This window comes from Pollachius pollachius (assembly GCF_949987615.1).
Source record: "Pollachius pollachius genome assembly, chromosome: 8".
NCBI classification, from domain to species: Eukaryota; Metazoa; Chordata; class Actinopteri; order Gadiformes; family Gadidae; genus Pollachius; species Pollachius pollachius.
Window position 1 is genome coordinate 890,094 of NC_136941.1, and position 17,500 is coordinate 907,593.

The 17,500-nt window shown below is 47.0% G+C and overlaps 1 protein-coding gene across 1 annotated transcript in view; it reads left to right on the plus strand.

Moving 5' to 3' along the window:
- The window catches only part of cntn3a.1 (contactin 3a, tandem duplicate 1), a gene marked incomplete at its 3' end in the record, with an annotated part of 75,046 nt that overhangs the window by 44,523 nt on the left and 13,023 nt on the right, over nt 1–17,500 (plus strand). The window contains exons 9-12 of the mRNA XM_079742274.1: nt 6,915–6,922; nt 8,606–8,733; nt 11,904–12,079; nt 16,687–16,804. Coding sequence (XP_079598400.1) covers nt 6,915–6,922; nt 8,606–8,733; nt 11,904–12,079; nt 16,687–16,804 — 430 coding nt within the window. The remainder of the gene's footprint in view (nt 1–6,914; nt 6,923–8,605; nt 8,734–11,903; nt 12,080–16,686; nt 16,805–17,500) is intronic.

Below are 17,500 nucleotides of genomic sequence, written 5' to 3' on the forward strand. Positions count from 1 at the left end.
CGCGTTCGCCGCGCTGAGCAACCGGGGTGGCCCGCTCTAATCCAGACGCCCGCACCAAATACCCATAATTCCCTCTAATCTTCCCGGCGTCACGCCTTCAAGGATCGGGAAGAGGAGGGAGAGGAGGAGAACGAGTCATCGAGGAGGAAGAACAGGAATCTGATTAGCCTAATCGAATCGCGTGGCGGCGGCGGCGGCGGCGGCAGGCCGGGCTACGACAGCAGCAGTTCATAACCCGGGCTCCGGTATGGACGGACCGGCCGGAACAGGATTGGTGCGGAGTAAGAGATGCTGTAAGGTTAGCTGTAATGCGCTTACCATAATTTAATTTCGAGCGCTGACCGCTGCCAGCCACGGTTGAATGGAAGCGGGGGGAACAGCTCTGACAGTATTGGCAGCGGGACTGAAGCCCCGCGTTGAACCCTGGTGACGCTAAGCTTTGAATTCTCCTGGATGTTGAATTCTACGAATGCACGTTAAACGCTTCGGAAGGGGCCTAACGAGAACGAGTTCCGTCTTTGCGTTATTCATTTGGTATCCGTTTTACAATGCGTAGGGATCTCAGCCGGTGGGGTTGTAACGTTGGCTGGCGTCATCGCCATGAAGATTTTCTTTCATTTCATTACATTCGTTTAGGGCTAATTAGATGAGGGGGGGCTTCTACCAGGAAGAGCCAGCGCTGGGTGTGGGATTACTGGTGAGCTCTACCTCCAAGGGGAGGGCTCTAGAGAAGCAGCCTGCAGTGATGCCTCTCCGCTATACCCCAGCTCCAGACCAGAACATCCCTCCTGCCCCCTTCACATGCTCTGCAGTACCGGGAGATGGCATGGCCTCTCGCCAAGGTCCTCTCGCCTGATGGGACGTGTGTCGTCTAGCTTCCAAACCTTTGAGAGCACGCGTTCAGCCAAGGTGGAGATGCATGAGTACACCTTGATGTCCCCGAGACGCATGTGGATTGTTGAATTCTTTGTTTTAGTCGTGTTTTATTCCACTCTACATGGGGTCAAAGTTCGTACTCATCATTGCACTGAATGGAGAACGTCTAATTATATTATTGTTATTAACGTATTGTTATTAACGTAAAATTATATTTTTTTCCCTCTGTGATTGGACGATGTTATGATGTATGTAGAGTATTACTCAGGCATCCTCAGTCACCGTTCGGAAGCGAGGGGACACTGTGTCAGGGGTACGCATCACGGGACAACACCGGCATCATGGCATCGACGCCGTGCACCAAAGTGCCCCCCCCTGTTGGGGAACAGAAATCGTGCCTTCACATTAGAAGAGAAACACGAACAAACCGGAAATCTGTGCAGCAGATTAAAAAACAAATAAACAAAAAGCATCAATGTCCGGTTATGTGTAGATGTCCGGATAATCTTATTTGTGTAGATAAGCGATGTCCCTCGCTGTGACGGGTCGGATAGTGAGGTTCTCGGTTCGAACCCCTGTGCCAACTGCCTTACTTGTAAGTATCCTTGAGCAAGATGGCCGGAACCTAAAGGCGTGTCCTAAACGCCTCCGTAGGAAACGGAATATCCATAGCGCTCCCCTTCGGTCCTTCCCGAAGATAAAACCTTTCTGCTCGTCTAGCGGAATTGTATTTCCCAGGAGGGGCGGGCGAAGGGGAGGGGAGGGGCAGGGCAGTGCTGAGGGGGAGGAGGGCCTATTGAAAGCCGGCTAATGTATTTTAATTCCCCCCGACTTGTAAGGCTTACGGCGGGGTCATCGTCGGTAGCCGTGCCCCCAGCCTCGAGGCCCCTCTGGGGACGGGGATGAATTGGAAGCGGGTTGGACTCTAAAGGCGGGTTAACATCGACTCGTCCTCACGACTCCTGAGCAGCTGAGATGATTAGAGAGGAGCTTAAAGAAGGGATTTGCCAGGATAGACACTTTTCCTTCCCCGTCGTTATCTATTTCTCCGTTCTTTTTTTCGGCCAGCTAATTAATTTAAGGCGCTCCGCTCGCGGGGTCCTCTGAAGACGACCGTAGATAAGGAGTATCAAATAATTTCATCAGGTTTACATATCCCTCTTCTTAGACGGGCACACTCCGCGCTGATTAACCGTGTGCATCTGGCTAAATGACTACATAGTAAATAGATTAATCTATATTCTTGAACGACAATAATTGACATGGGAATCAGCAGCGGCTGACATTCAGCAGCCAGTCTTTAAAGACGCCGCCGCTTCAGACTAAATTAAAAGAAGGAAACGGTAATTATGTTTTTGTCGTTGTGTATTAGTGTTGTTAGAGCTGTTTTTGTCGTACTCCCACTCAGTGCAGTTCTCCTGGTCTGGGGCCACTCAGGAACCTGTGAGTGTGGAGAGAGCGGGAAATTGCAAATGTTTTATATCAGATGCTCTTCAAGGCTTCCTTCTATAAACTCGACTATTATGGCTAATCTCCGCGATCAAAGGAGAGGAGAGAAAAGGGAAGCTATAGGATGAGGACAAAAAAGGGTTCATCCATCCAGCGCCAGAGATATCGGCTTTTATCTGAATCAAACGTTGGCGCCGGGTCAGCTGAGCACATTTGGCCGTTTATAACGATATCAAATGATTTCCTGATGAAACAAATTGCATGCATTAACATACATAGAGAAATAAGCTCTATTTGTATGTATTTTATGCACTCTGGAACCTAACCTGCATTCAAAGAACAAGTCTTGGTCATTAAAAAATGTAAATATGTTCCTCAAAATGTTGTGTTTATCTTCCAGATTAATTATAAATCGTGATGTTACAGATATTAGTAGTTGTTCGTAATTAGTATTAGCAAAAAACCGCACAAGACAAGAGTACAATTATATGGAAACATTTGTTTGTTGGAATACAGAATTTTCTTTCATAAACGCACACACACACACACACACACACACCAGGGATGGAAATTAACACCCGCCACAGGCCATTTGCGGGTGGATTTGTATGGTGGCGGGTGAATTGTGTCACTTCACCCGCCACTGCGTCAGGTAATACTTTCCAGTCAGGTCCGATCAAATTTGCATATTTAATACATTCGTCATACGGCGCTGCACAGTTCCACAACCATTACTGTCAACATCCGGTCCCCTTCTTCTTCTACGCCTCTTTTGCTGAACTGCGACTGTCAACATCCGGGATAATAAACCGGTAACCATAGAGATAATATGCCGGTATCAACATCCGGTATAGTATGCTAGGCTAATTATTGACGTATAAAGAAAAAACTGCTAGAGAAAGCAATGTTGCGTTTCCTCACCGGAGGAAAGAGAACAGCTGGGGAGAGTGTAGGCCAGGTACAGGTGGCGGATGATAGTACGGCTGTCATCCCCAAAAAGAAGCGTTTTAATAAGAGATGGCGAACATCGGACAGCGGACAACACCGTGACCAGCTGGTGTTTGACGGGACGAGCCAGACAATGTTCTGTGCTCTCTGTCGTCAACATGCTTCGGATGGCCACAGGTCCAATAGTTTTGTGAGTGGGACACAAAACCTAAAATTGGAAGCCGTGGAGGACCACGAGTCCTCCAAAAGTCACCTTCACGTTTTGAAAATTGCCAAGGGGAAATCAGCGGCCGACACCACGACAGCGACGAGGCCGCTCGTTAGCCTCAAAACAGCCCAGCTTGATAGAAGTTAGTTCGAAATGCACACGCAATTGCCAAAAAGGGAAGGCCATTTCAAGACTTCGAATGGCACTGCACGTAAGTTATTTTTTTATTTTCTATTAGGCCTGATGCAATAGTTTGTTGCTGTCGAAAAACTATCATGTTGGGTAACCTTAGAGCTCTGCTCACTTGTTTGGCAAACAGCTGCTTTCTGTCAGTCTGGTCAAAACAGATGTCAAGTGTGTGTGCTAAGACGTAGGGCTGTCCCGAATACCATTTCACAGGCTTCGAATACTCGTTGGATATTCCGAGCGAGTATTCCAATACTCGTTCAAAAACAACATTAATAATTGAACAGTAAAAAAGTCGGAGTTCCTTACTTTGCTGTTGTTCCGTTCCAAATCAGCTGTCATCTGTGCCATCGTAGCCCTTACAGGAGCTTATCAATTCATCCCTTAACGTGCATATAAATCCATACAAAGATCCAATGTTTAGTCGTTTGTGTCCATATTAAATCCATCATTGACCGGGTATTCCTTTGACAAAAGCCAGTCTGTGGATGCGCAATAGCAGGGCTGCATAGCGAACGTACGCAAACAGATACGCTAACGAGTTCCTATATATATATATATAGGTTTAATGTATTCTGACGTTTTTCAATGTGTCTTGCACTTATTAAGTCATTGTTTCTTGTTCTTGTTTCTTCATGGTCTGTTTTCAAATGTTTAATTTCGAATGCATAGGCAGAGTATGAGTCTTCCTATACCGAGAGGATACATCTGTTGCATTATAGGGGCAGATTTCATTATACATCTGGTTGAATTGAAGAAATTAAAAGGCCAGTGCACTGAAAAAACAAATGTTTCTATTGACTTATGATGGTGTAGCCATGTTGTTTTATTGTTAATATGTCAATTTGTTTTTTATTGAAAATACTTTGTATAGATGATTTATCCCCAAACTTATCATCGTAACACCTTTGAAATAAACATGACTTAACATGGCAGATACCTGTGTATTGTTTATCATATGCGGTAAGAGTGTAACATTTTCAACTCAGTTCCTTGGTAGCGCCTACGTACAGTAAAAATCACTTCTGATGGAAAAAATGATGTGTATAAAAAAAACACTTTTCTTATCTAGTGTTACTATTATATTGTTTAAAATGTACGCATATATTAAAAAAATATATAGCTTATAAAAAGTGGCTGGTAAAAAAGATGAGTGGCTGGTAGATTTTTAAATCTACCTACCACAGTGGCTGGTGGGCAAAAAAGTTAATTTCCATCTCCGACACACACACACGCACGCACGCACACACACACACACACAATTTTCAGATACAGTTCATGCAGTGTAGTACAACAGCATGCCCTGTTACCAGTTCTCTCTCTCTCTCTCTCTCTATCTCTCTCTCTCCTTCTATCTCTCTCTCTCTCCTTCTATCTCTCTCGCTCTATCCCTCCCTCTCTCTCTCTCTCCTTTTATCTCTCGCTCTCTCCCTCCCTCCCTCTTTCTCTGTCTATATCTCTCTCTCAGTTCAATTCAATTCAAAAACTTTATTGGCATGACTATTGGTAATCCAAACAGTGTTGCCAAAGCATTACAGTATTACAAATATTACGATAATAACAATATGGAACGTCAGAACAATATGTACATATATCAAACTGTAACAATATAACATAACATACAGATATACATATGTACATATATAAAAAAAAAATATATATATATATATATATAAATAAAAAAAGCCTTAAAATTAATGAAAAGCTACATAAAACGCATTATAGGTTACTAATAATCATTAATCAATCAAACAGTGAGGCCTGGTGTAGAATGTCATCCTCTCATGTTGTGGCATGCTGAAATAAATTGTGCTGCGAGGACGGAGCTCTCTTTTCTCTCTCCCATTAATATTTGTAGTTGGTCTACATGGGAGTTTATAAAATGAGGGTGTTTTTGGCTGAATTTGCTAAGGTATATTTCGTGGATATTTTTGAATTTGGGGCAGTGTAGGAGGAAGTGCTGCTCGGTCTCCACAGCATCTTCTTCACACTGCTGGCACAGCCGCTCCTCTTTGGGCAGCCATGACTTCTTATGGCGGCCTGTTTCTATGGCCAGGCTGTGAGCGCTCAGTCTGTACTTTGTTAACAGCACTCTGTGTCTAATATCAGTCACTGTGGTCAGGTAGGGGGCCGCAGTGTACTGTCTGTTTAGGGCCAGATAACACTGCATTTTGCTCTGTGTGTTTTAGTGTTCCAATGGGTGAGGTAGGTTTGTTTCTGATGTTTTATAATTTGGTTGAGTCTAATTGATATGTTCTCCGACTGGTCCTGAGGCAGAGCAGAGGGGGAACCTGTCTGTGGACAGAGCCTCAGGACCAGCTGAGTGAGGGGACTCCTGTTCATCTCTTGGCTTTGCAGGGCTTTGTACTGGAAGGAGTGGGGGTCACTTTGTTTTAGATGTAGCCAATATTTAATTGATCGTTTTTGGATTTTTAATAGAAGTGGATACTGACCTAATTCAGCTCTGCAGGCGTTGTTAGTGGTTGTCCTGTTTACCTGCAGAATGCTTTTACAAAATTCGGTGTTTGCAATTTCAATTGAATGTTTTTCCCATTGGTCAAAAAGTTGGTTTGTTTGTGGGCCCCACACTTCACTTCCATAGAGCAGGATGGGTTCAAGTGGGTTCAAAATGGGTTCTCTCTCTCTCTCCTTTTATATCTCTCTCTCTCTCTCTCTCTCTCTCTCTCTCTCTCTCTCTCTCTCTCTCTCTCTCTCTCTCTCTCTCTCTCTCTCTCTCTCTCTCTCTCTCTCCATATATCTCTGTGTCTCTCTCTCTCTGTGTCTCTGTGTGCATGCATGTCGTATGAAGCAGGTCTGTTGCTTGAATGACGTACAGAAATCGCACAACGTACTTGTGTTTTCGGTCAATGATATCGTATAACTGTCAACGGCATTAACGTTCAATCGGATGAAAGATGATGGATATAGCTGTATTTTCTCATCATTCTTATTTCTGCGCAAAGAAAATACAAAACCAGAATTTTTTATTTTGTTGAAATCATTGGGTTCTTTTCAAGAAAAACTGCGATCTCCCGCTCCCAGGTTAACGACGCCGCTCTAAAACTAGACCGACGGGAATCATAAGAGCCAACTCAACACAGATTAATTTGATTTTAAATGAATCCTCTATTCACCTCAATTAGTCGTGTCCTTGTCGACTCTTTCAAATGACCCCAAATTTCATGTGGAGCGAAAAAACCGAACAGAATTTTTCTCTTAAGTGTTTCTGTGGCTCGACCCCTTTCAGAACACCATGCAAGAATGACAAACATGCCTCAAGTAGATCCACTTCTCCAACCATCACATTCATGGTTATCACCCTGCAAAGACTCTTTACAAACGGCATACAGTGTGCATACAACGTAGACGGCAGCGGATTCCAGAGAGCTCTGCCCTTGTATACGACGTGGCACTTTTTATTAACATCGCATGAATTAATCACGGAATATACATTTTATGAACCCACGAATAATAATGAGAATAATCCCGATGTGGATGCTTATATTTACTACGTTCCTTCAAATGCCTGTAATGAAATACCTGGGCCGGGTTGTGTGTGCAGGGTTTTAATAATGTAAGACAATGTCATAAAAAGGTGGACGTGTTGACAGCCCCCCTACCCCAACCCCCCTTGGAAAGACTTGTGGTTCTCAATGTGACTTTGAACAGAGTAAGCCAACTACACAGTAGGACGGCCTGTCAGCAGGCAGCGCCCTCGCCTGTAAACAACAGAGGCAGCGGGGCGGGAGCCACGACAGCCAGCCTCACACAGACTTAGGGAGACATAGGCTAGTTGGTCTTTCAATGTATAGCTTTTGGAACTCAGCGAATGATCTTACTGCCACCATATGCTGTGTATATATTTTGTATGATAATAATAATAATACTGCAATAGGAATAATTATGATGATGATGATCACAATCATAGTATAAATATTTGTGTTTATTTTGAACTGTTTTAGATATTATAGGTCATTATAGATGGCAGAGGATTTCAGTTGTGGATAGATTAAAGATGTTATCGCTTAATATTCTGGATCGTCGTGTTATTTTAGTTACACAGTGCTTTGGCTGGTGAACTAGGCTATCAGACGTAGCTTGTTGTTCCAACTAAAAAAATTCCTATCTCTCCCTTCAAACCTCCTATCATAAGCCACTCCCCCAACAGACATGACTAGGTCGCTAGCTTTAGCGACCGGTCTGCCTAGCCTTGTGGAAGACTCCGCTCATGTTCGTGAGTGTCCCGGCAGAGTGTGGGCGTATTCGGGCAGATAGGTTGACAGACAGGTCGGCTCTCCAATCATTGCGATCAGGCCAAATGAAACGATTGGACCAGCCTATTACAAGTCGGTAACATCCACAGATACCAGATTTTGTTCTATTTTTTGTCCGAACATTTGATTAAATGATGCCATTGGGACGTAATGAGAATTTCAACAAACATGACAAAAAAGGGCTTCTAAAACAAATGACCAAACCACCCTAGCATTAAAGCTATTAGTTTCAACCCGTCCTCAATCGATCAGACGTGTCCGATGCGTGTTGAAGCCAGGGAGTCATTAGGCGCAGGTACGACTAGGGAACACAAACAGCCTGACGAACAATGGAACCGGCTCAATCACACAAGACATCCAATCGTCTTACGCATACATCATTCTCCTGGACCTCCTGCCTTCTCTGGAGAGTATTAAAGTGATGCTGCTCCCCTATAGCTCTTCATCCTCCCTCAGCAAACACCGACTTTATGGACTCCACACAGACAACAACACCAACTCACTCTCTCTCGATGTTTAATGCATGACGTTGTCTGGCTGGTATACACAGACCCCCTCCCCTCCCCCCCGGCCGGGGGCGGCCATGCATGCATACCCAATTACACTAAGGAGCGGCCGGTGAACCATCCCCCCTGTTTGTGTGTTTTTTTTTTCTGCCCTCCAGGATCTCGGTGTTGGACAACGGCAGCCTTAGGATCTCCAACGTCACCAAGAGCGACGCCGGCCTCTACACGTGCGCCGCCAGGAACCAGTTTGGGGTGGCGAGCAGCGACGGCACCCTGCTGGTTAAAGGTACGTGGCCCTACCGTGTCACAGCAGGACCTCCGGGGGGGAGGCGGGACCGAGCCTGGGCCGGGAACCAGACGCCCCGAGTGGGCGGAGTTACACCCGGTTTCCTGTTGCGCTGCGGAGGTATTCTAGCGACGGAAAGCCACGGCGCGTGTGTGGAGGAAGCGGTCTGAAGGGGGTTTCATTGAGTGCATTCCTCCAGTGTTTTTCTTCGTTTACTAGCGCTGGCCGGGTTTGTGTTTGCCAAGTACCCACTACCAGAGCTCCGCCTCCGGACGCAGGATTAGTTTGGAGGAAATGTGAAGCGAAAGGAATTGAGGCGCCCTGTTTAGCAGGGTTTGAGCTGCCGTCAGACTCTAGATATGAATCTAAGAGTCTGATTATCTGAAGTCTGATTTGTGGGACTCAAGGCAAGGTGTCACCGTCGTGATCCCACCACAACACCAGCACCTTCTCAAACTGTTTCCCCACCTCCCCATCACACACACACACACACACACACACACACACACACACACACACACACACACACACACACACACACACACACACACACACACACACACACACACTGTATGCTACATCTTCACTCCTTCATTCAAGCCGCTAACGTTAGTTTGTTTTTCGAAGTTTGGGCTGATTGTCATCTCCAACTTCCGATCCTCGACGTCTGTGTACCTCTCCGTCTCTCTATTCGCTCCTCTGTGCAGAATCCACCCGGCAGAGAGATAAAGGTGTGCTTGATTTTGATTGGCTGTGGTTACAGAGCGCGTGACCTAAATCTCCTCGCACCCTGCTGCCCCCTGTATAATTCACCCTCCCTGTACGGTGGATAATAGCCTCGGCGGGTTTGTTTAGGATTCGGATCCATTCTAAACACGTGCCCGTCGCGTCCACGGGTTTCCTCCGGTGGATTCTAAAGAGCGCCGTGGAGAGTGGCGCCCTATTAGAATACCTCAGGGCGGCTTCTCCTCCACATCCCCTTTGATTTGCAAAGCCGCTTGTATGGCAACCCACGATTGCTCTTTCATTATATATGAAGCCTCCTGCTTGTCCCTTTGACACCTTCATGCATGCTGTATGTGTGTGTTTTGAGCTGGGCTCTTTTTATGACATTCGGCCTTCACGCCCCCGCCTTTCCTCCACACAACTCCAGAGGGTCGCCGTGACAGCCCTCTGCGCTCTTCAGAACAACGGCCCACTCACTTCAAGCACCTCTGATGTCTGTGTGTGTGCGTGTTTGTATTTGTGTGTGTGTGTGTGTGTGTGTGTGTGTGAGTGTGTGTGTTTGAGGTTGTGTGTTTGTGTGTGAGTGTGTGTTTGTGTATTTGTGTGTGTTTGAGGTTGTGTATTTGTGTGTGAGTGTGTGTTTGTGTATTTGTATGTGTGTGTGCTAGTGCATGTGAATGTGTATGCATGTGTGTGTGTTTGAGGTTGTGTGTGCATGTAATTCTGTGAAAAAAAAATCGAGTGCAGCATTTAAATAAAACAACTAAAACCAGATTGGCCCATCGTCTGAAAGAACCCAGCGCTGGCTCCTAAACCAGTGGAGTTAACACCTGTTCAAACATTCCCACCGCCATCCAAACCAGCTCCTTGGCTTCGCTGTGAATCAGATGTCGAGAAACAAGGCTGCCAACTTGCGAGGCCCCCCCCCCCCCCCCCCCCCCCACCGTCTTCAGATCCGTCCGAGGGGAGGGGCCCGGTAGGAGGGGCCGGTCTGGGCACAGGAGACCCAAGGTTTCCCGTGGGCCCTTCTTGTGAAGCGCTGCCAAACCGTCATCATGCTGTTCCCTGGATTAGCAGCCGTGGTCAGAGGCCGCTCCTGGGGGGCCTTGGGGGGCCCTGGGGGTCATAGAGGGGCCCGCACACCGCATCGACTCGACTGGTCCATCAGACCGCCGTGGCTACCTTCACCCTCACCCTCACCCTTACCCTCACCCTCACCCTCACCCCAGCCATCCTCACACTGTAATGGTGTTTCCAGGGGGCTGGGGGTCTCCTGTCAGCTCTCTGTCGCACCCTCACCCCCGCCCCCCGCAGAAGGGGAAGATTATGTTGATGCCTGACACGCTGGGCGGGAAATGGGAAGGGGTTTTATTATTTTTTTATTATTTTTTTTGCAGCCATCCAAAGTGCAAACAGAGCCAAATTACAGGCCACCCGCTGACCTGCAGGAAAACAGGAGAGAGAGAGAGAGAGAGCGAGAGAGAGAGCTTTTTCTCTCTCTCTCGCCTATCTCCATCTTCTAGTCGGAAAGCTCAAAGCAATGCATCCAGGAATCTGGGATTGATTTTTAAATTAGATCAATTCGGCAAAACAAGGTTGTTGTTTTTTTCTTGGACAAACTGTTTCTGTAAACGTGTGTAAAAAGGATAACATTAAAAAGCAAAAAAAACTGGAGAAATCTATTTCATTAAACACAGAGCGATTTATTCAACTGGAGTTGACCTGGACTCTGCATAGCCCCCCCAACCCCCTCTGAAGATGTATGTTGTACGTCCTGGCACTAAATGTACCCATTTATTTTATAACGTATGTCATGGGACTTATTTTACGCACTAATTGTATATTGGACTTCCCGGCATTTATTATTCACGCTTATTGTATGTTGTACGCCCTTGCACTTAAAAATAGCACTTTGCTTCCCGTGGCGTCTTATGACAGTGACTGTCTTAGGAACCTCCGGGAGGAACCAAGCAGGATTAGAGCCGGCGAGCTTCTCTGTAAACTGGCACTAACCGCCTTTATGGCCCTGTCGACGAACCTTACGAGACAATTGTACCTGAGACAATTTTTCTGATGTCAGAACCAGGCCGTAGTTCTGCCAAGTACACGTCTCAGATCTGGGAACACTGGCATGAGTGTCTGTTTGAGCCTATTTTCTTTCATTTTTGTATCTATGTAATGTATTGTTGTCTGTAATGTAATGTTTGCCTCGAGCCTGTATTAAAGTTTCTATTGTTATTCTAGCTATCTTTGTTCTATACTGGGAAGGGGTTAACCTGGCGATTGGTTGTGCTTGGCACTTTGTTCCGTGGACCTCCTTACTGTACTGACAGAGGTATAATACAGTTGTTTCTCTTCCTTCTGACAAATGTGCTTATCGCAGGAGGCTCTGGGTAAAGCGTCTGCTAAAGACCCTGACATAAGGTTTGTGTCTGTGTCTCCAGAGTCCACGGCCATCACCAGCCCGGCGGGCCACCTGGACGTGACCGTGGGGGAGAGTATCATCCTGCCCTGCCACGTGTCCCACGACGACTCTCTGGAGCTCAAGTTCACCTGGTTCTTCAACGAGCAGCTCATCCACTTCGGGACCCACGGCGGCTACTTCGAGAAAGTCGGCACCGTGAGTGTTCTCCCTGCGTTCTGTTCTGTGCTGTATCGATCCGTGTTCCGTTCTCGACTCGAGAGTGTTCTCCCTGCGTTCTGTTCTGTGCTTTACTGATCCGTGTTCTGTTCTCAACCATGAGCGAGCTCCTTGTGTTCTGTTCTCGATCGTGAGGAATCTCCTTTTGTTCTGTTCTTGATCGTGAGGAATCTCCTTGTGTTCTGTTCTTGATCGTGAGTGTTCTCCATGTGTTCTGTTCTCGATCGTGAGGAATCTCCTTGTGTTCTGTTCTCGATCGTGAGGAATCTCCTTTTGTTCTGTTCTCGATCGTGAGGAATCTCCTTTTGTTCTGTTCTCGATTGTGAGGAATCTCCTTTTGTTCTGTTCTTGATCGTGAGTGTTCTCCATGTGTTCTGTTCTCGATCGTGAGGAATGTCCTTGTGTTCTGTTCTTGATTGTGAGTGTTCTCCATGTGTTCTGTTCTCGATCGTGAGGAATCTCCTTTTGTTCTGTTCTTGATCGTGAGTGTTCTCCATGTGTTCTGTTCTTGATCGTGAGGAATCTCCTTGTGTTCTGTTCTCGATCGTGAGTGTTCTCCGTGGGTTCTGTTCTTGACTCGTTCGACCGTCTCACTCTCATCTCCTTGTTCCTTTCTGTCGGCGCTCCCAGGATTCTTTGATCGCTCTTCCATAGTTTTCCTTCCCCCCCCCCTCCCTGTTTAGAGCTGTCCTCTTTGTGCAGTTTTTGAGATTTAACCCGGCGTTAATTTATTGGCCCTAGCAGCAGTAATTATGAATACAAACTAACTATGAAATCCTAACATAAAGAAGCATTTCAGCTGGTTGAGTCAGACTAATATATTTATGAAACGCTTCAACTCTGGCTTTCTTTCTCTCAACTGTATCTTCTGGGAGGCAGAACGTTTAATCCTTTCGTCATTATGAATTATATCCAATGCTTTCCCCTCCCTCCCTCCCCAGACCCGATAATTACCAAGGAGTTGTCGGTTTTTGCCGGTTTGTCTCCGACGGAGTACCTTAGACAAGGCACGGCAGAGCCGCGTTCGATCATCTAGGAGCGGCGAATAATATATTTATCTTTTAATTAGAGGAAACCAATTATAAGGTCTAGGCTTCTTAATCACACACACACAGGCTTTATTCTGTGTTTATTGTCGCCGTAAGATGAGACGGGGCATTTTGTATAATTGGCTTTACCTCCGGCGGTCTGAGGCCCACCCCCCCCCCGCTGGACACACTCTGGCCGAGGTGTGTGTTTAACCAACGCCGGGGTGACACGTTGTCAAGACACGGCGGCTCTCGTTATGATCAGACCTCGAACAGATCCCCGCTTTATATTCAGGGCATTAAAGGAAGGTGGACAAGGTTATTGACAATGAGTGTTATCATCTTTCTCACATGGGTCTCTTTATGTATGAGGAGACTGCTGTAACTTATGGAAGTAGAAGCTTATGCATATATGTATACAGCAATGTATATGAATCTGTGCAGGGTTTAAGTGTTATGGGCTGTGGAAATAACATCATTGACTTTCCACACTAACGTCGCCCAGAGACCAGCCTCCAGTATATTAATACCGTTCATTTAAATCGTAGGATCAGGACAGCGGGAGGGAGGCCGAGTAGGAATCCCAATCCTTCTGTGCAATCTCCCTGTAGCCTGAACATGCTATGTAGCATAGGAACAGAAAGCATGCACACACACACATGCACGCACGCACGCACACAAACACAAACACAAACATATACGCACACACAGACAAACAAACACACACACGCACACGCACGCACGTGCACACACACACACACACACATACACATACACATACACACACACATATGCACATATACATACACACACACACATGTACACGTACACATTCACACACACACTTCGACACATTAACACACACACACACTCACTCACACATATACATACACACACACACATACACGTATACACACATTAACACGCACACACACACACACACACACACACACACACACACACACACACACACACACACACACAGGATTGTTTAGGCATACCGTTTGGGGAAAGGCGAGCCATCCGATGTGAATTACCGTGCGCTTGTAGCGACCTGCAGCCCACCCAGAGGTGGCAGGGAACAGCCAGAGGCAGTGAAGGGAGCCACATCGTGGCCGCCCTCTCCTCCCCTCCGGGGCTCTGTACGGCTGGATACAGCCTCCTCATTAGAGTCCGCCGAGCCGGGGACCCAACATTCGGTTAATATGAATTATTACTCTGAATTATCCAATAACTTTTTCTATTTTTTTCAATTTTTTCGGCTTAGTCAGGCAATTGATAGCAGCGTTCCGATGACGATGAGCGTTTTTGACGAGCGCGTGGGAAACTACGACCACGCCTTGCGCCGGTTATACAAAATGAATGGCCGCCTGTTTACTTTTTCACTCTCTGCGTTTAAAGTCGCTGCCGAAGCCAGCTACTGTTATCTGAGAAAACAGAAAACAGTGGAGATTAGATTGTAGCTGCAGTGGCGTGGCGTGGCGGTGGCGGTGTTGGCGGTGCTGTCGGGTGTAGCGGCGGCCACATTACCGTTAACGCAAACAGTTTTTTGCCTCCAGGGTCACGTTTAAGGGCCGACTGCAGAACAATTTGTGAGTAGCCAGAGTCACAGCTCATGTGACCCCCAGTGTTTCCCGGAAAGGCCCAGCGAGTCGATTATATGTACTGTTCATAAACACACCTATTTCAGTGGCTTCCCACTATATTACGACCAGATAGGGAGGGAGGGAGAGGGAGAGAGAGTGAACTGCATACCAATCAGGATTCTCCTTAGGGATCTGTTTTATATCTAGCTGCAAGGCATGATGGGAAAAACATTACCGTGGTCACCCATCTAGCCAGTTTTCTCATTTTTATATTTTCTATAAAAGCCTTTTCTATCCCCGGCAACAAAACACAAACAGAACACAAATTGTAGGAAATGGTAGTTTGCGTTTCCTCTTCTGCCTTGCCGTTGTGTGTGTGTTCGTCACTGAGAAGACGTTGTTTCTCCAACTGACCGATCGCTTTGGTCACTTTATCTCCTGACGTCCGTCAGATCAATACTTTGGACGTCGGTCGCTCCGGTATCTATAAGGTTTCAGCCTGCTCTGGCGCTTTGGTATGGTGGATTAGTTGCTAGGATACCATGCGTACGCGTACATGTCAGAGTTCGTGTTCCTTAATTCCCACTAGGCGCTGTCCTTTTATCCGGTGGCAATTAAGCATATAAATCTTTCACCTGGGCTAATTCCTTTAACTTGTTTATTGTCTGGTTCCTTTTCCCAGTTCCTCCTGTGTTCAGTGCTCAGTGTTCCCTGGATATGTTAACTTGTGGTATTTACAAGCTAGTTATTTCTTATTCTCAAAATGACTGCTCTTTCCTCTTCATGTTTGGAAGGGAAGCTTATTAAATCAAGATCAACAATCTGATCGGAGGGGAACATTCTCTCTGCCCAATTTGAGCTTCTTTCTCTGTTGTGCTGAAAACACGTGCTGGAACCCCACCGTCCGGCTCCCCGCCTAAGCATCTCACCACTATCCGGCGATAATCACGGCCAGCTGCCAAAGGTTTTATCTCAGGGAAATACTCCTGGTTCTACATCAAAGCACGGAGACAGGATCCCGCCCTGTTTCTCGGTCTCCTGCCCGCACTCCGATAAGACTTACAACTTAACAGCGGCCGCAGCTGCAAAGTTCAAAGTTAATAATGCATAATTGCATCGAGCGGACCTCCGCCGGCCGGCCGCGATCGGATAAAATGAAAGGGACGGGCTCGTAAAAAGCCTTTTAATTCCCCACAAAGCAGCTGCCTCATCGTTTCTCTCCCACTTCTTGGGGATATTTGTGGAGCCCTGGGACCCTGACCATAACCTTCGCATCCATTATCTAATACACGAAATGGGAAAAGTAATCACAGTGACATTGCCCCGCTATCTCCTGTCCTTTCCGTTCCCGTTGCGTCTCGTTTGCTACGTGGGTCCCTGATCTCGGCTTGTCTCTCCCTGAGCAGGGAGAGACAAGCAGGCCCCCCCCCCCCCCCCCCCCCCCCAGCGAAGAGGGGACGGTCGGTGTGAGGGGACAATACTGGGAGGCTGCCTATTATCCCAATTAACAGAGAGAGAATGGATGCCTGTCCCTGATTGGTCTGCACATTCACATGATAGTCATGTGAATGTGATAGTCATTTGACACAACTGAGTGTGATCATACAGGTGGAAACACTCAAACGTTGTTTCAAAAGAAGATGATGTTTCTCGTGCTGAACACCCTTCCATCCCAGGTCCAGTTTTGCTAAAGGAATGCAATGTTTACTTTGTACTGCGAGCGGACATTTTGAGGTTCGGACAGCGAAATTGGAGCAAAAATTCTGACAAGATAGCAAGTCACAAATTGCCAGTAACTATAAAATACTATAATACCCATATTGGGAAAGCAACCATGGCATGATTTTATACGTCTATGTTTTTTAACGTTGTAAAAGTTAGAGTTTGAGTCTGCACATATATACGGTAAATATATACTCTACCTGAAGCAAGAAATGTTGGAGTCTATTTCTTTCTTTCTTGTTGCCGTTAGCGATCTGCTGGGGACATCATGATCCGGAACATACAGCTCCGGCATGCTGGGAAATATACCTGCGCCGTGCAGACCAAGGTTGACAGTGTGTCCATCGCCACCGATGTCGTCGTCAGAGGTAAACACGTACGCACACACACGCACATATCCGTATCCATCCACTGTTTGTCCTTAGCTCCCTTGTTTACCTGTACACTCGATCACCGTGGCGACCCGCCTGCGCTAGTCACAACGCCGCCGTTGTTATAAATCACGTTTTAAAATGTGCAGCAACAGTAGAAATATGCACGGCTTCAAATCCTCCCTATTAAAGTAGCAGGGGGTGAAACAAATGGCGCTTTAATATGAAAAACTAGACGCAGGAATCATCGGCAGATGTTACCTCCCACTGATATTACCTCTCTAATCATTCAATTACATCCACGGTAAGCAGGAGGAATGATCCTGCTGCTGTACAGCACTCCCCCAGCCAGCACCACCACCACCACCACCCCCACCCAGCACAACCACCACCACCCAGCACCACCACCACCACCACCACCACCACCACCACAACCACCACCACCCAGCACCACCACAACCACCACCACCCAGCACCAGCACCACCACCCCCAGCCAGCACCACCACCACCACCACCACCCCCACCCAGCACCACCACCACCACCACCACCACCACCCAGCACCACCACCACCACCACCACCACCACCACCCCCACCCAGCACCAGCACCACCACCACCACCACCACCACCACCACCCAGCACCACCACCACCACCACCACCCCCACCCAGCACCACCACCACCACCACCACC